This window comes from Doryrhamphus excisus, linkage group LG16 (genome assembly GCF_037039965.1).
Source record: "Doryrhamphus excisus strain RoL-2023G ecotype Guam linkage group LG16, RoL_Dexc_Guam_v1.1, whole genome shotgun sequence".
Lineage (NCBI taxonomy): Eukaryota > Metazoa > Chordata > Actinopteri > Syngnathiformes > Syngnathidae > Doryrhamphus > Doryrhamphus excisus.
Window position 1 is genome coordinate 15,853,135 of NC_136372.1, and position 19,264 is coordinate 15,872,398.

The 19,264-nt window shown below is 41.6% G+C and overlaps 1 protein-coding gene across 1 annotated transcript; it reads right to left on the minus strand.

Moving 5' to 3' along the window:
• Positions 1–318: 318 nt before the first annotated feature.
• On the minus strand, positions 319–18,816 carry rnf216 (ring finger protein 216). Its single transcript, XM_058050457.2, has 17 exons — positions 18,682–18,816; positions 17,873–17,992; positions 17,673–17,803; positions 14,909–16,033; positions 14,739–14,815; positions 14,477–14,585; positions 14,249–14,410; positions 12,722–12,833; positions 11,844–11,977; positions 11,722–11,772; positions 11,504–11,641; positions 10,774–10,922; positions 9,609–9,687; positions 5,759–5,856; positions 4,376–4,598; positions 2,458–2,527; positions 319–2,347 (listed from the first exon to the last, which is right to left on the minus strand). The coding sequence occupies exons 2-17, from the start codon at positions 17,937–17,939 to the stop codon at positions 1,947–1,949; spliced, it is 3,126 nt and encodes a 1,041-aa protein (XP_057906440.2). The 5' UTR covers positions 17,940–17,992; positions 18,682–18,816; the 3' UTR covers positions 319–1,946.
• Positions 18,817–19,264: the final 448 nt, after the last annotated feature.

Sequence of the window (19,264 nt, forward strand, 5' to 3'; positions counted from 1 at the left end):
AGTCGTGTTTTGTCATGTCTACAGGGCTCTAATAATGCTTTGTTCATTTTAATCTGGAAAAAAATTTGTCTACCCACCAACTATATGTGGTTTCTTAAGTTTTTATTATTTGCCGTTTTATTATTATTATTTATTACTGATTGATTATCTTTATTCTTGATTTGTTTATTTATTTTTCATCTTATTTTGTGTAGAAAAATAAAAAGTAAGATATTTGAGAACAGTGGAATTTTTTTATCAGAGTTTTTCTTGTAGAAAATCGGAACCAAAGCAAAGTTTATTCATTTTTCTGTTTTTAATTAATGCATTTTCGCCCAGACCCGAGCTCCAGTGGTCCCCAGGTAAATTGAGTTTGAAACCCCTGCTCTAAAGGAGAAAGTGACTTATCTGCCAATTCTTTTGGCTTTAAACGAGGTAACTCATTAGCAGATAATGCTCTTATAATACTACTTTAAGGCTAATCCTTAGTATAAGAGGTATAATGGGATTAATCAAAGGCTGCGTTGTGTGGAAATTATTGCGAATAATGCAAAAAAAAATAAAAAAGCACAAACATGACATAGTACTAACTGCCTAGTTGTTTATAATGTCATCAGTTTAACAGCATAATAATACTTGAGCTCTATGGCGTTTGACCCTTCTAAAAACGTGCTTCTGAAACATCATGCACACCCAGGAAATGGTTTTTTTTTTTTCCTCAAACGAGCGTCTCCTCCAGCAGCCATGACTAAATCCATGAGGATGCCCTGGGCTACAAGCAGCCTTTTATTGTCTCCATGCAAACACAGGACGCTAAAGTGATTAGTCACACTCGTAGCACACTTACTTGAACAAAGCGGTCCACTCTGAGGCTGTCGTTAATCTGTGATTGGTTTAAAGCAGGGGTCTCAAACTTGCGGCCCGCGGGCCGAGATGCTAGTTTGAGGCCCTCCATCTTGATACCAAAGTTTAATGTTGAAATGACAGCTTAAAAGCTGTGTGCACACACCGGACACAATTAACATGATTTTGCCCCCGCCCATATTGTTACCCTAACCCTGTTTTGCTTTGGATTAGCAATGAAGCTAAATGCTTATGACGCCTGGGTACAAATAAATGCAGGAAATGATTTGGAATAAAAATACACGTCAAGATAAAGCATCTCATCAAACATGTTGTTAAAGTTACGACGCTGAGTACGATGCTAAATTGCTAACTTAATGTTCATGTTAAAGGTTAAATAACTGTTAATACTGTACATTTGAATCTGAAAAAAATAATTTCTCTTACGTTTTTCTTATTTGCTGTTTTACTTATTTTTGCTTATTTATTACTGATTGATTGATTTATTGTCTTTATTCTTAATTTGTTTATTTTTTTTATCTTATTTTGTGTATAGAAAAATACAAATTAAGATATTTGAGAACAGTGGAATGTTTTATGAGATATTTTGGTGTGGAAAACCGGAACCAAATTGAGTTTGAGACCCCTGGTTTAAAGCATCCTCTCCTGTCACATGATCGGGGAGGGGTTCACTTATCATGAGTCAGCTCTTCTACCAGGCAGATTGAGAACATGTAATTTTTTTTTTTTTATTTATTGGAAAACGTCATGGCTTTGCACATGTTTCATTAACGTACAGAAGGGAATGCTCAACTCTTAGCAGTACAGAAAAACATCTGCGACGACAACAGTACTAACGACTGTTTGTACTAAGTCTCTTAACTTGCTCTTGTATTGTTTGAACGGAACAGAAGGGCGACGGCTTATTTGTCTCTTAATTTGCTCTTTTTTTTGTTTGAAAGAAAAAGAGAAGAGGGGCGAAAAGAGGGAGACCCACCTGTTAGGTGTGAGAAGGCCGGGGTGTTTCTTCGTGTGAACGGTAAAAGATCTAAAGATGATTAGAAAACATAGGATGTGAAGAACAGCCTTGTGTGTGTGTGTGTGTGTGTGTGTGTGTGTGTGTGTTAGAAGCGTCTGTAGTAGCGGTGGGCGGGCCCATAGTGCATGGGCAGGTCCATCATCTCCACGTTCCGCGGCTGAGGAGGGTTGCCGTGGCGATGGTTGTTATTGTGATGGTGGTGGTGGTGGTGGTGGTGGTGGTGGGGATGGTAGTGTTGGTCGTTGTTGTTGTTGTTCAGAGGCGGGATGTGCGGCAGGGGCGGCACGTAAGGCGCGGGGGGTATAAACAGGGGCAGAGCTTGGAAGGGGCCTTGCGGGGGCACAAAAAGAGGGGCCTGTACCGCTTGCGGGTGAGGGGGCACCAGGGGTGGCGGAGGTGGGTTTTCAGGGGGCGGACCCACACGTGGACGCTTGGTGTCTTTGACGGGGGCCTCGACAGGAGGGCCCAGCCTCTTACCCAAATTATCTGGGGGAGGGGGGGGTGAAAAAGGAAAAGTTGAGTTGTGCCGCAATGTCTAAAAGTGCCAGATGCAAATGAATGGGGAAAAAAATAATAATAATAATAATAATAATGACCTGCAAACTTCTTATTCAGCTGCACTTCTCCTTCCTTCTGGATCTCCTGAATGATGCGCTCGTCATCTTGCTGCAGGAATACACACAGATTAGCCACATTAAATAGGACTAAAAAGAAAAAAAACAAAACACTGGAGTTAAAAGCTGAAGACTAAGAGCATAAAATAGGACTAAAAATATAAAAACATAACACTGAAGTTAAAAGCTGAAGACTAAGAGCATAAAACGGGACTAAAAAGATAAAAATATAACACTGGAGTTAAAAGCTGAAGACAAAGAGCATAAAATAGGACTAAAAAGATAAAAACAAAACACTGGAGTTAAAAGCTGAAGACTAAGAGCAAAAAACAGGACTAAAAACATAAAAACATAACACTGGAGTTAAAAGCTGAAGACTAAGAGCATAAAACAGGACTAAAAACATAAAAACATAACACTGGAGTTAAAAGCTGAAGACTAAGAGCAAAAAACAGGACTAAAAAGATAAAAACAAAACACTGGAGTTAAACGCTGAAGACTAAGAGCAAAATAGAGGACTAAAAAGATAAAAACAAAACACTGGAGTTAAAAGCTGAAGACTAAGTGCAAAAAATAGAGGACTAAAAACATAAAAACAAAACACTGGAGTTAAACGCTGAAGACTAAGAGCAAAATAGAGGACTAAAAAGATAAAAACAAAACACTGGAGTTAAAAGCTGAAGACTAAGAGCATAAAATAGGACTAAAAAGATAAAAACAAAACACTGGAGTTAAAAGCTGAAGACTAAGAGCATAAAATAGGACTAAAAAGATAAAAACATAACACTGGAGTTAAAAGCTGAAGACTAAGAGCAAAAAATGGGACTAAAAACATAAAAATATAACACTGGAGTTAAAAGCTGAAGACAAAGAGCATAAAATAGGACTAAAAAGATAAAAACAAAACACTGGAGTTAAAAGCTGAAGACTAAGAGCATAAAATAGGACTAAAAAGATAAAAACATAACACTGGAGTTAAAAGCTGAAGACTAAGAGCAAAAAATGGGACTAAAAACATAAAAATATAACACTGGAGTTAAAAGCTGAAGACAAAGAGCATAAAACAGGACTAAAAAGATAAAAACAAAACACTGGAGTTAAAAGCTGAAGACTAAGAGCAAAAAATAGGACTAAAAAGATAAAAACAAAACACTGGAGTTAAAAGTTGAAGACTAAGAGCAAAATAGAGGACTAAAAAGATAAAAACAAAACACTGGAGTTAAAAGCTGAAGACTAAGAGCATAAAATAGGACTAAAAAGATAAAAACAAAACACTGGAGTTAAAAGCTGAAGACTAAGAGCATAAAACAGGACTAAAAAGATAAAAACAAAACACTGGAGTTAAAAGCTGAAGACTAAGAGCATAAAACAGGACTAAAAAGATAAAAACAAAACACTGGAGTTAAAAGCTGAAGACTAAGAGCATAAAACAGGACTAAAAAGATAAAAACAAAACACTGGAGTTAAAAGCTGAAGACTAAGAGCAATAAACAGGACTAAAAAGATAAAAACAAAACACTGGAGTTAAAAGCTGAAGACTAAGAGCATAAAACAGGACTAAAAAGATAAAAACATAAGAAGAGTTTAAAAATATGAGTTAAAAGCCACTTTTATGTCATGGGATAAAATCAAGTGGAGCATCTAATAATAATAATAATAATAATAAGTGTGGTTAAAAGCTATTGGTCCAGGAGCCGTATGAGGGGAGGGGGGGGCTAATTGCTGCTTGTGGTTGCCAGACGTACAGTAGCCAGGTCACTGTGGGCTTCCACAGTGCCAGATGGTTGGGGTCAAAAACGTGTCGTGAGCATATTTTAGATGCTGGGAGCCGATGGACACGAACTGAAGGTATTTTGGTTTATAGTTGAGGTCGTGTGTGTGTGTGTGTGTGTGTGTGTACCGTGGGATCCGTCCACAGGGAACACTTCCGGCAATGGCGACAGGGGGCGCCCGGTGAACGGGCGTGCTGGCAGAAGTGGTTGTATCCGGTGATGGGCTCGCGGCAGAGGTAGCACATGAAGCTGCCACAGCGGCACGACATGCGGTTGCAGCCCTCCGACTTGACCAGGCCCGTGCCGCACTTGACGCACTTCCTGACACGGGCGGCCGTCATGCGCTCCTCACTGAGGGACGAGAAAGGTTTAGTGTCGTCTCACTGGTTTTTGGGTTGTGTTAGTTGATAGCGATGCTAACGTTTACAGCAGGGGTCTCAAACACGCGTTTGACACTAGTTTGAGGCCCCCCGCCTTGATATGAAAGTTTAATGTTAGTGCGGCCCCGCGCAAGTTTGATATGGATGCTGTATGGTATCATGTACCCAGAAAAAAATATTATGTTTGATTAATGTTCATGTTAAAGATTAAATAACTGTTAATAGTTATCCTCCCTATCTGTGTGGAAGTGGTAAGTTTTTGTCTATTTAAGTTGAAAGGAAATAACTTGAAGGCTACCGTTTAGGTCGCTAGCTCTCTAGTTTGCGAGTTAGCATGTGTCTCAAGACCCTGCAGTTGCGCAATATGTTGTAAATAAAAAGAGTATAAATGTGACTATAGTCGTGTTTTGTCATGTCTACAGGGCTCTAATAATGCTTTGTTCATTTTAATCTGAAAAAAAAATCACCCACCAACTATATGTGGTTTCTTAAGTTTTTATTATTTGCCGTTTTATTATTATTATATTTATTTATTTATTACTGATTGATTGATTTTCTTTATTTGTTTATTTATTTTTCATCTTATTTTGTGTAGAAAAATAAAAAGTAAGCTATTTTCTTGTAAAAAATCGAAACCAAAGCAAAGTTTATTAATTTTTCTGTTTTTAATAAATGCGTTTTTTTTTTTTGGGAAAACCTGATGCGGCCCAGTCTCGCCCAGACCCCATCTCCAGTGGCCCCCCAAGTAAACTGAGTTTGAGACCCCTGGTTTACAGCATTTTATACCAGCGGAGTGGGGGTGCAACTGATTCAGGAACTGCCTAAACGGGCTGCAAAACACAAAGTTATAAAGCAGGAGAGCTAAGTTTGGGATTCAGACTCTGCTGCCGAAAAAAAAAAAAAAATAAAAAAATCAGGTCAATACACTGATCTATCCAACAGACCACTTCCTGTCTCTGTCAGTACCAGGAAGTAGGAAGATCTGCTCAATGGCTCAAAACAGGAAGTACTGGCCTAGCAGGCTCGCAGGAAGAAGGTGCTCTGGTTGTCCGGGGAAACCAGAGCACCACAACATCCTCTTGACATAGATTATATATATATATATTTTTTTGTGCACACGATGGGACTTACAAGAGCACCCTCATGCGGATCTCGTCTCTCTCCAGGACTTGCTCGCAGGTCTTCCCTGCATGCAGCTTCCATTGCACGTGGCATTTCCGGCAGCTTTCCTACGCACAAGATAATCATTTGGTTAGAATCTTAATTTGTTAGTCGCGCCTTCGCTGCAGACACAGCAAGGTGTGGCTCTGCGTGTGTGCGTGTTGCCCTTTACTGGGCTGCCTGGTTGCCTAGAAACTGCAAATCCATCCTGTGAGCTTGGGCTAACGCATGTATAGCATCGTTTCTCTCACACACACACACACATAAAAATGCTGCAGCCTGTGTTAATCCTCAACTAAGTGGACGCATCATCAATATTTGAGTCATCACTCATCTAACATTGAAGATCGGCCAGGAGGAGGAAGATGGCGAGGGGCGGGCATGGCAGTGGGATTGCGTGCATGTGGTTTTTCACACAAGGTCAGACAGAGGACAATGAAAACAGAGAATAAACAAAGAGAAGAGACTGGTGGAAGTCCACTGATTCACCGACAGAAGCCCCCTTTTTGGGTCGGAAAACACATTATATGAGTGTTTTATTTTTTTATTTTTTAGGAAGAACACTTTAAACTGTATTATGGAAAGCAGGAAGTGAACAAATGTACCCATTATGTCATTGTATCGTCATATCACCTCGTACTTTGGTACGTGACACAATAAAAATGAATAAAAATGAATAAAATTAAGGCTAAAAAAAATTAAATAAAATTAAAATAAATCAAAATTATATTAGGAAAGCAGGAAGTGAACAGTTACTGATTGTAAAAGTACCAGATGGAGGGGTAGGATTTAATAAGCTTTGCTTCTTCCTACTCCTTTTGGGCATGTGGAACTGTGAACTGATTATGGGATGGCACTCAATTGTAATCTGATGCATGTTCAAATGAAATTAAACCATTACCATTACCATAATAGTAGAGTTATATATATATATAGATATAATGGTACCCATTATGTCATTGTATGATCATATCACCTCGTACTTCGGTACAAGGTACATTATTTAAAACAAAACAAAAAAACCTTAAACTGTATTATGGAAAGCAGGAAGTGAACAAATGTAACAGTTACTGATTGTAAAAGTACCAGATGGAGGGGTAGGATTTAATAAGCTTTGCTTCTTCCTACTCCTTTTGGACATGTGGAACTGTGAACTGATTATGGGATGGCACTCAATTGTAATCTGATGCATGTTCAAATGAAATTAAACCATTACCATTAGCGTTAAGGGTCGTAATTCCTACACTTGCCTCCATAAGAGCTGTGGCTGCCATCAATCTTCAACTCTTACCTTACTAGCTCGTCAGCGCTTTAGGAAGAACACTTTTAAGAGTTTGAGACATGTTAGACATTAAGTACAGCAGCATACAATAGGTGACAGTGTGCAGAAATGGCACTTTATGCCACAAAAAAAGCAGTATGTGGTGAATTACCGCCCCCTACTGTTCACCGCTGGTAACTTGGCTTCCTTAATGACACATACATCCACCAATGCCCTAAACACACACACACACACACACACACACACACACACACACACTTCTTTTACTATCCACATCCGTTCTTTCCAGCCTCAACTTGCGCTCCCCCCCCCCCTTGCATCCCTTCCCTTCCCGTGCTAACCTGTCATTACACGCCACCCCCCCAACCCCCCGCGGGGTTCTTTCATTCATAGCATGCCTTTTTTCCTCCATTGCTTTTGTCTCGCGGCTGCAGCCTTCACATTCCCTTATAAGGTGGTACAATCCCTTTTGCAGAGGCTCTGACATGGGGGGTGGGGGGGGGGCGCATTGTGTTGCGTTATCATGCGGGAGTTGCCTTTTGCTGCCCGTCGAGAATAACCGCCGACATAATGTTATATTTGAATGCTTATTCGCGGCGTTACACATTAAAACGCAGATGACTTTCCATTGGCGTGCCATGCAGGAATCATAATGCAAGCCAGGAACAAGCTTGTTCTGATGTTCTCATATTGAAAACCACATGTGGAAGACGTTAGCGTGTGAGGGATGCAGGAGGAGGAGGGAGAATGTGGGTCATGCCTGATGTGAACCACATTTGAAAATGGAGGAGGAAGTGCTTTCAGCCAATAAGCAAACAGCGTGAGGGGCGTGGAGCGAAGAGCTTGCCAATAAGGCAGCATCAGAGGGGGTATTAAAAAAATAAAAAATAAAAAAAAAGTGGGCGGGCTTATGGAAGTGTGTCAATTACATAATAAGGCTCCGCCCTAGTCATATATGTAGTAGTTGAACAACTGGGAAAGTACTTAATAAAACATAAATACAACTATCACAATAGTTTTTTATAGTTAGACCCTAACTAATGTATGAGTTCTATGTGATGGCGTCTTAATAGTTGATGGAAATTTGCAGCTGTTGCGTGCACAAGCGCATTAGGGCGTGTGCATGAGCGTGAAATAAGATGCAGCTGTGTGAATGGGCGCAGGCTGTAGACTCGCAGACAGCTCCACCTAGAGGCTCATTGGTGGAACTGCATGGGAATGAATTGACTTCAATTTGTTTACATTTTGATTTATGGAGTTGTGTTTGGGTTCTTGTAAATATATTTACATAAGGATTGTGGGGGGGCTTTTTTTTTTGCCAGAGGATCATCATTGTCCTACATAGTGGCGTTTTAGGGGGGCTTCAGTCCCCCTAAAATGTTCTTAAACCCCCCAAATAATTTGATATTTTTTATTTTTTTTTTTAAATGATTGATTTTTTGTTTTTTAACAAAAAAATCTCTGAAGCCCCCCCTAAAATGTTCTTAAATCCCCCTAAATAATTTGATTTTTTTATTATTTATTTATTTTTTTGTTTTTTAACAAAAAAAAATATCTGACAAATTTTATATATTAGGGCAAAAGCAGGCTAATAAGCAAGCCAATAAGCAGGCCGCTTATCCTGATTAGGGTTGCGGGGGGGGAGGCTGGAGCCTATCCCAGCTGACTTCTGGCAAGAGGCGGGGTACACCCTGGACTGGCCACTTGTGTAATGTTCCTTTTTATGGTAATTAGGTACAATGGTATACTACAAAGTATGTGAAGTAAAACAGGAGTGTAAAACAAAGTCAAATGGGTAATAAACAAAAAGATTTAAGGTAGCTGCACGGTGGTCGAGTGGTTAGCGCGCAGACCTCACAGATAGGAGATCGGAGTTCAATTCCCCTGCATGTGTGGGTTTTCTCCGGTTTCCTCCCACATTCCAAAAACATGCTAGGTTAATTGGCGACTCCAAATTGTGAGTGTGAATGGTTGTTTGTCTATATGTGCCCTGTGATTGGCTGGCCACAAGTCCAGGGTGTACCCTGCTTCTCGCCTCAAGACAGCTGGGATAGGCTCCAGCAAACCCCAATAACCCACGTGAGGATAAGCGGAGCAACTACTTCGAAACTTTACATCCGAAACTTGTGGACTTTGTCCACAGGCTAGTGAGTAATGGAGTGTTCAAGTGCTGAGTCAAACATTGTAATTCAGGAGTGTCAGAGACATCTGAACACATATGGGAGGGGTTTTTTGTGTGTGTGTGTGTGTGTGTGTGTGTATTTGGCATCGTTTCATCCTGATAAAAGAGATTTCTCAACTCATTCATTTTGTCTTGCCAGCATTCCTCAGACAGTGGGAGGAACCCCAGTGATAAGAGGTGGCGACCTCTGCAGGAGGAGCCATTTGTTCCCCCCCACATCATTGACCTCTGAACCCAGCACGATTCCTGCTGGTCCCGCTTACTGTAAGGCTACCATTCGGTCACAATGGACCAACAAATTGATGAATTTGGACCTCCGTTATTGTAAACACATCAAGGAAGTCCAAGGGACTGACCTTACGGCAGCGAGGGTTGGGGCAGCTGAAGAGAGACATGTCTTTGTCCAGCAAGGCCGGGAAGTTGCAAAAGGGACATCTGGGTGAGAGGTGAAAGTGTGAGGATGTTAGGAGAAGCACTCAAAAGCATGTTTATATTAAAAATAACTAAATAGGACACCCACTCTGCTGGGTAACGGCACCCAGTTGCACTCCAAATAATTAAATTCCATTGTGTAAATTATGTTTATTTACTAATTTTATTAAACAGCATGCTTTATTAATGAAAAAACAGTAAAATTTTAAGTGTAGATGTGTGATACAGACATTAGCAAATTAATTAATGTACTGCAAAAAAAGGTCAGTAAGGATAATTCATAATGCCGCCTACAGGGAACATACTAACTCCTTATTTCTAAAATCACAAATACTTCAACTTGCTGATATAGTTCATCTTCAAACAGCTAAAATAATGCATGAGGCTAAAAATAACCAACTAGCTAAAAATGTCATCCAATACTTCTCTACAAGAGAGGATAAATATGATCTCAGGGAAGAACTACATTTGAAACACTTCTATGCTAGGACTATGTTAAAAAGCCATAGCATTTCAGTATGTGGAATCAAACTATGGGATGAATTGAGTAAGACCCTTAAACAATGCACAATGATGAGCCAATTCAAGAAACAATACAAGCAGTTGATGTTTGCTAAATACAAGGATGAAGGGTCTTGAACCAGTCATGATGTGCTCTATATATCGTACTTTGGTAGGAGGTACATTATTAAAAAAAACCCTTAAACTGTATTATGGAAAGCAGGAAGTGAACAAATGTACCCATTATGTCATTGTATCGTCATATCACCTCGTACTTTGGTACGTGACACAATAAAAATTAATAAAATTAAGGCTAAAAAAAATAAATAAAATTAAAATAAATCAAAATTATATTAGGAAAGCAGGAAGTGAACAAATGTAACAGTTACTTATTGTAAAAGTACCAGATGGAGGGGTAGGATTTAATAAGCTTTGCTTCTTCCTACTCCTTTTTTGGACATGTGGAACTGTGAACTGATTATGGGATGGCACTCAATTGTAATCTGATGCATGTTCAAATGAAATTAAACCAGTACCATTAGCTTTAAGGGTCGTAATTTGAGGCTACCATCCACTTCCAACTCTTACCTTACTAGCTCGTCAGCGCATGTGGCCGCGATGGCCTCCTCCGCTTGCCTCTCGTAATATTTGCAGAGGATGTTCTCTGGCAGGACCTTCTCCAGTTCAGCCACCGGGTAGGAGCACGTGCAGCCCGCCTCCATGCAGCTCAGCTGTGACTGTAAAACGTCCAAACAGAAGTGAACGCTGTCATCAAAGTTGTCTGGACACAATACCGGCGAGCCTCGGTTTAAACCCCTTTGTTGTGTATATTTGGGTACGGTTCATTCAGTGCAGAGCTACTGTTGGAATAATTTTACTTTATTTTAGTTTTATTGTGTGTAAGATTCATTGCTGTACGTCATTCATTTTCTACCGCTTATCCTCATGAGGGTCGCGGGAGTGTGCTGAGCCTATCCCAACTTTCTTTGGGCGAGAGGCAGGGTACACCCTGGACCGGTGGCCAGCCAATCACAGGGCACATATAGACAAACAACCATTCACACTCACATTCATACCTATGGACAATTTGCAGTCGCTAATTAACCTAGCATGTTTTTGGAATGTGGGAGGAAACCGGAGTACCCGGAGAAAACCCACGCATGCACGGGGAGAACATGCAAACTCCACACTGAGATGGCCGAGGGTTGAATTGAACCCTGGTCTCCGAGCTGTGAGGTCTGTGCGCTAACCACTCGACCGCCGTGCAGCCTGCAGAGCCACTCTTAAAAAAATAATAATAATAAAAATAAAGTAATACCTTCCCGGTGCCAAACACAGCCTCCTGAGCGTATCTGACGAGGCACTCTTTACAGAACAGGTGACCGTCTGAACACTGCGTCATTTTCTCAAATGCAAACTCCCCATAGCAGCAGCCGCACTCTATCAGCTGACCATCCTGGACAGGGACAGTAAAATAATATTTTTAATTGGCTTGAATTCTGCAATTTTTTGAAGTGAAAAGTGAAATAAACCTACTTTCTTGTATTCATCTTCATTGACTTGCAGTGCGAGAAGGAAATCCTCGTGCTGCAAAGACAAAGGCGTCATTTGATGACCTCGATGCTTCCCGCTTGCAAACAAATGAGTGCATACTGTACCTCTGCCCATTCCTTGGCCTTCTGCTGGAAGAACGTGACCTCCTTTTTTAAAGACTCCTCCAGATTGCTGTACGTCCTGCAGTAGCGGCGGTCATTCTCCAGGAAGTACATCCTCTTGTCGAATTTCACCTGGCCTGCGGCGCAGCACGAGGATGACATTAAAGCTCAATTCTTAAATTGTACTGTCTAAACCAGGGGTGGGCAAACTTTTTGACTGGCGGGCCGCATTGATATGACAAAATTTACAGGGGGGGGGGGCAGACTATATATTTTACACGTAACAGTCCACCTGGTATTATTGTATCTGTAAAATTGTCATGCAATCTGCTATTATTATTTTATATTTATATTTAAATATTTTAAAAATAATAAAATATAATGACAATAAAATTAAAATAATAATTATTATATTATTATTATGTAAAATATGCAAATATAACAATAATATTATATATAATAATAAGCATTAATACAATAATTATAATAATCATAATAGTTCTAATAATTATTATAATAATCTAATAATAATCTAATAATAATCTAATAATAATAATAATTATTATTATTATTATTATGTGCTTGTGTCCCTTTTTTCAGGAGCACTTTGTAAACAACAAACCATGTCAAAAAACGATAAAACCATCAAAAGGTTGGCTCAGGCCATGATGCCAGGTTGTATGTTGACTTTAAATGAAATACTTTGGAAAGATTGGGCGGGCCGTATTCAAACACTTGGCGGGCCGGATGTGGCCCCCGGGCCGTAGTTTGCCCACCCCTGGTCTAAACGCAACACAGGTAGATATCACGACGTCGTCGCCATTATGTTCGCCATAACGCCATGACGTTCGCCATGACGTTCGCCGTAACGAGCCTCTCACCGTGTTCAAAATGGAATTCAATGAAGCAGCGCTCATATGATGATCCTTTCCGTCGTCTCTTTCCTGAGGGGTCGCCTGAATCTTGCCACTTCTTCACTGCTTCAAATAAGGCCTGATGGTGGGGGAGGGAGGTTATGACAGACCTTTAACAAGCATTTCATTTATGTTTCTTGAAAATATGTCAAAGAATTATACCATATTTCAATAAAAAAAAAACAATTAAATTGCCATTCGGTTTTCTTATTTTCAAGCCATGTTGGAATCCAAATTTGCCAGAGTATCATCATCATAGGGGGGGCCAAAGACCCCCTAAAATGTTCTTAAAACCCCCTAAATAATTTGATATTTTTCATTGAGTTTAATTTTTTTTTAATAGATGTTGTTTTTTAACAAAAAAAATCTCTGAAGCCCCCCTAAAAATGTTCTTAAACCCCCCTAAATAATTTGATATTTTTTATTATTTATTTATTTTATTATTTTTTTTAAACAAACAAAAATCACTGTCCTACACAGTGGCATTTTAGGGGGTCTTCAGTCCCCCTTAAATGTTTTTAAAACCCCCTAAATAATTTGATATTTTTTATTGATCAAAAAACAATTTTTTTTGATTTTGTTTTTTAACAAAAAATCTCTGAAGCCCCCCTAAAATATTCTTAAACCCCTCTAAATAATTTGATATCAATTATTTATTTGATTTTTTTTGTTTTTTAACAAAAAAAACCTCAAATTTTATATAATAGGGCAAAAGCAAGCCAATAAGCAAGCCAATTAGCAGGCCGCTTATCCTGATTAGGGTTGCGGGGGGGAGGCTGGAGCCTATCCCAGCTGACTTCTGGCGAGAGGTGGGGTACACCCTGGACTGGTCACTTGTGTAATGTCTTCCTTTTTTTGGTCATTAGGTACAACGGTATACTACAAAGTGTGAAGTAAAACAAAATCAAATGGGTAATAAAAAAAAAAATTTAAAGTGGCTGCACGGCGGGCGAGTGGTTAGCGTGCAGACCTCACAGCTAGGAGACCCGGGTTCAATTCCATCCTCTGCCATCTCTGTGTACTCCGATTTCCTCAGGGTTTCTTAGGTTAATTGGCGACTCCAAATTGTCCATAGGTATGAATGTGAGTGTGAATGGTTGTTTGTCTATATGTGCCCTGTGATTGGCTGGCGACCAGTCCAGCGTGTACCCCGCCTCTCGCCTGAAGACAGCTGGGATAGGCTCCAGCAAACCCATGACCCTCATGAGGATAAGCGATAGAAAATAAATGAATGAATGTGCACTTGGCGGGGACGTACAACAATGAATCTCGCACACAATAAAACTAAAATAAAGTAAAATTACTCCAACAACATGCATGCTAGGTTAATTGGCGACTCCAAATTGTCCATAGGTATGAATGTGAGTGTGAATGGTTGTTTGTCTATATGTGCCCTGTGATTGGCTGGTAGAAAATGAATGAATGAATGAACATATTTAAGGGATGGCCACTACTTGCTAAACTATATAAGAGGTAAAGAGCGAACTTAAGTACCTTGCGTGTGATTGCATAATGTCCCTTCAGGACATTGAGAGCCCATTTGATGTCCTGACAGCTGATCATCCGGAAATCCGCCATGAGCAGGTCTGCCGCCTGCATCGTGACCACTGGACCCACGGAGCCCAGCTTAGTGTAATCAAACAGGTCCTCCGTTACCTGAAATAAAAAGGTACCGATACCAAATACTGTCTAAAATTATTAATATGATTTCAGGGGAGTTACTTCTGCGTTGGTGTCTCCAGACTCCAGTAAGATGCTGGAGGGTGCTATTGAACCTGACGCAGCCTCCGTCTTTGGGTACTCTGGGTTCTCCAACAGCAGGTTACATATACTACAAAATATAGCAGAGGAGGTGCAGTTAGTTAGGAGCCCTGATTGGTCTGTTTTGCAACACTGGGATGGTAATGGTTTGTTTGTGTAACAAAGCTACACAATGAAATATATTATGTTTATGATATTAAGAGAAAAAAAAGACGGTTCTCACGCATTCAAATCTTTCACATTATGAGTTTGGATGAGTTCTGCTACATAGGCTTCTTGGACGTCTGGGAAGAGATCCAACTTGAGAGAGAAAGAAAGAGAAAGTAAAACATAAAACGACAGCAGTCATGGAGGTTTAAGAAAACAATAAAAAAACTGCACGTTAGTACTGACCACACCGGCGGTGAGGGTCCTGACAAGAGGCAGCATCTCCGGCCTCTCCCGTGGCACCGAGGGACCGGGTCTTGCGTCTTCTATTGCGGGAATGGCCTCCGGAACAAGAGGGACCGCAACCAGACCGGAGGCCGGGTTGACGCTTCCTGGATTTGGGCCTTCCGTGCTGCTGTGAGGACCTGACGCCGCGGGGGCCGGAAGAGCGGGAGGGTTGAAGTTCGTGTTGGCACCGGAGGCGCCACCTTGTGGCCACGGATTGTAACTGGCCTTCCCGCCGGGCGCCTGGCTTCCTAACATGATGCGGTGACCTACCACTGGAGGTCCGAGTCTCTCCGGGGCGGCGGCTATTAGCACGGCAGAGTGAATTACCATCTGAGGGCCCTGCGGGGGCTGGATTAGAGTCTGGGCCGGGGCCTGGGCGAGAGGTTTGGGTTCAATCTGAATCAGATTGCCTTGCATGTGATGCAAGACGGGCTGGCTCTGGTGCTGAGCCTGCGTTACCAAAGCGGACGCTCGGATGCTGGGTTGTTGCGGGAGGATGACGAGGTTCATGTTCTTCGCCTGAACCTGCGACACCGACGCCGTGTTCCTGCTTGGCTGGAGCTCTGTAGATGTTCCGGGTCCGGGCTGAGTCTGCGTGGGACCCTGTGCAGATGAAGTACTCGCCTGAGGATTGTCTTGCATGCTGGTAAAAGCCCTGTTTTGATCCACCGTGGAGGAGCCGGGCGGCGTCTTTGCGACTGCTTGGCTGGAAGTGCTTGGCTGGGGCTCGAACACCGGAAGTCCCGCAGAGCCCTCCAGTGCAGGTCCGGATGTGCTGGGCTCAACTTGTGCTTGTGCGTGTCCTCCGAACGCGGCGGATGTTCGGGAGGTAGATTTACCGCTGCCGTCCGAATTCCCATTGTTGTGTTGCTGGGAGTTCTCAGCAGGGTTCGGCTGCGTCGGGACCTCAGGTTTGAATGCCGTGTGGAAGGCGGCGTCTCTGGAGGTAGAGGGGGCGGGGCCTGGGTCTCCCTTCGGTGCTGCGGAAGCTGCACTACGTTGGCCAGCAACTTGAATGAGGCTTCGCGACGCCCCGCTCCACTTTGCCGCCGGACGTATTACGAGTCGGCGTGGAGGAACTCGCTGTTAGAGAGACAAAGCGGAGATTGCGTCATCGTACATCACCGTACGGTGCCTTATTTCCTGTATGCCGTCTGGATTATGATCAATACCGTGACTTGATATCATCATACAGGCGGTCCTCATGTTATGACACAGAAAAGGCCAACTAGTGACGTGTACGCGGCGGATGAATACGTAGATTTGGTTCTGTTTCTTTAATCTTCTGATGTCAATGTGTCAAAGAAAAGGAAAGTGAAAAGTGGAGTGAAATTGAACATCGTTGAGTGGGGAAATGCCCACAAAATTGAAGGCCACACCATCACACCTCAAAACATTTGTTTTCACCTCAAACTTCCACAATATCTCATATTTAAAAGGACTGTTTGCAACACGGGTGGCGAGTGGTTAGCGCGCAGGCCTCACAGCTAGGAGACCCGAGTTCAATCCCACCCAACTCAATTTGCATGTTCTCCCCCGTGCATGCGTGGGTTTTCTCGGTCATGTAAAGGTGTCGGTAATGTTACTGTATTTGGTCATAGGACTGCAAAGGTGACTATAGGGATGCTATTTCATGTCTAGAGGGCTCTAATGTTAAAAATTGGCGACTCCAAATTGTCCATAGATATGAATGTGAGTGTGAATGGTTGTTTGTCTATATGTGCACTATGATTGGTTGGCGACCAGTCCAGGGTGTACCCCGCCTCTCGCCTGAAGACAGCTGGGATAGGCTCCAGCACCCCCCCCCCCCACGACCCTTGTGAGGATAATACAAAATGAATGAATGAATGAGTGAGTGCAAAGGTGACTATAGGGATGCTATTTCATGTCTAGAGGGCTCTAATGTTAAAAAGTCTATTTGGAAGGTCATAAATGTTAACGTGCAGGCCTCACAGCTAGGAGACCCGAGTTCAATTCCACCCTCGGCCATCTCTGTGTGGAGTTTGCACGTTTCCTCCCCGTGCATGCGTGGGTTTTCCCGGTAATGTAAAGGTGTCAGTAATGTTACTATATTTGGTCATAGGAGTGCAAAGGTGACTATAGGGATGCTATTTCATGTCTAGAGGGCTCTAATGTTAAAAATTGGGGACTACAAATTGTCCATAGGTATGAATGTAAGTGTGAATGGTTGTTTGTCTATATGTGCACTATGATTGGTTGGCGACCAGTCCAGGGTGCACCCCGCCTCTCGCCTGAAGACAGCTGGGATAGGCTCCAGCGTCCGCCCCACGACCCTTGTGAGGATAAGCGGTACAAAATGAAAGAATGAATGAGTGCAAAGGTGACTGTAGGGATGCTATTTCATGTCTAGAGGGCTCTAATGTTAAAAAAGTCTATTTGGAAGGTCATAAACGTTAACGTGTAGACCTCACAGCGAGGAGACCCGAGTTCAATTCCACACTCGGCCATCTCTGTGTGGAGTTTGCATGTTCTCCCCGTGCATGTGTGGGTTTTCTCCGGGTACTCCGGTTTCCTCCCACATTCCAAAAACATGCTAGGTTAATTAGCGACTCCAAATTGTCCATAGGTATGAATGTGAGTGTGAATGGTTGTTTGTCTATATGTGCCCTGTGATTGGCTGGCCACCAGTCCAGGGTGTACCCCGGCCTCCCACCCGAAGACAGCTGGGACTTTGCGACCCCCGGCAACCCGTCCTTCTTACCTCCAGTATGCTGACTTCATCTTCCGCAGCATTGTCTGGCACTAAAACAGGGCTGATAGGAACCAAAGACACAGGCTCCTCATCAGAATCATCAGAAATGGTGATCAACTCCCTCTGACGGCCTCTGGTGCCTAAACAACACATCGATCATATAAATATCGAAGTAAATCCCACTCTTAGTTGGTTTTATTTGACTCTACCTTGACTTCGGTGGACGTTGAAGCTTGCCAGGAGAATAACATCGTCATCGCCGCACCCGTCCGCCATGATGATACACAACTCACCAGCTCTCTAGATGGTCACTGTTTAGTTGATATCATCTGAGACACATACAAAGTAAAACATATAATTCAAAATAAAATAATCCAGTCATTAATATACGCATTCGCACCACGACTTATCAATTTAAATAAAATATTTTCTTGTGCTTACAGACAGCTGATGATTACTTAAGAGAAAGCAAACATTTAATTTCAATGGACGTTTTAAGACTAGTGTCACTTAGTCTAAAACTCCAGCTGTGCAACATAAAGTAAGACGAAGCAGTCCAAAGAGAATTCTCCGTTATCCGTGCCCCTTGATCTTAAATACTTTACATTTTTGAATAAAATTAGCACTAAAGAGGTAAGATTACATATACATGGCAAAGCACATATAACGTTCGAAGCCAAACGAAAGCACCAGAAATGTTGAAGTACTACATCAAATCGTTAACCACAGTGTTGACAGTAGAGCTAACATTGTATTATCAGAGCACATAGTAAGCAGGCGTTAAATTCAAACATTACTTTAAAAATTAATCGATAATTTCCGCGGAAATATAAAGCGAAAGAAAAAAAATCGAGGCTGGCAGCGAAGCTAACGTTGATTAGCACGGCTAGCTAGCTAGCTAGCCAGCAGGTTAACTTGTTAGGGGCAGTTCTGATTTAGTAGCCAGTGTCTAAAACCATGCATATTTAATATGGGATTAATGTTTTTGAACAAAAAGACGACAGATGATTGACAATACCGTTGCTTTTTTTTGTTGGCGTGCCCGCACAAAGCGTCTTCTTTGTGGACTGATACGAGCTTCCGCGAAGAACCAAACAAGCTGCCAAAACAAGCGCACAGGCAGGTTCATGACGTCACGCCCACAAAGCCTGTGTCACGCTCATGGGTTGTTGGGAAATGTAGTTCTCCACATTTAAACGTGGTTCTCCATATTGAGGCGGCCTCTCACGTTTTTTTTAACACGGTCTGGTGAATTCCTATTTTCCAAAATGAAGTTGTTAGTGAAATATGTGATTTTGTGGTCTATTATAGTACAATTTAAAAGTTTCTATTTAATTTGTGCATTATTTGTATGCATGCAGTTGCTGTTCTTCTTTTTCTGACAAAATATATTCCTCTAAAATGCACTTAGGACATTTAATTATGTGTATTATTGTTTCCACAGGTGACATTGGCAAGTACATTTGCTTGGTTTGATTTAATGAAAGTAATAAACATAAATTAAAAATATACAAAAAGAAAAATGGCTTAAATATAAGTATTTAATATATGAACAAGACATATATGTGATTTGTTTGCATTATTTCAATGACAGGTCTTTT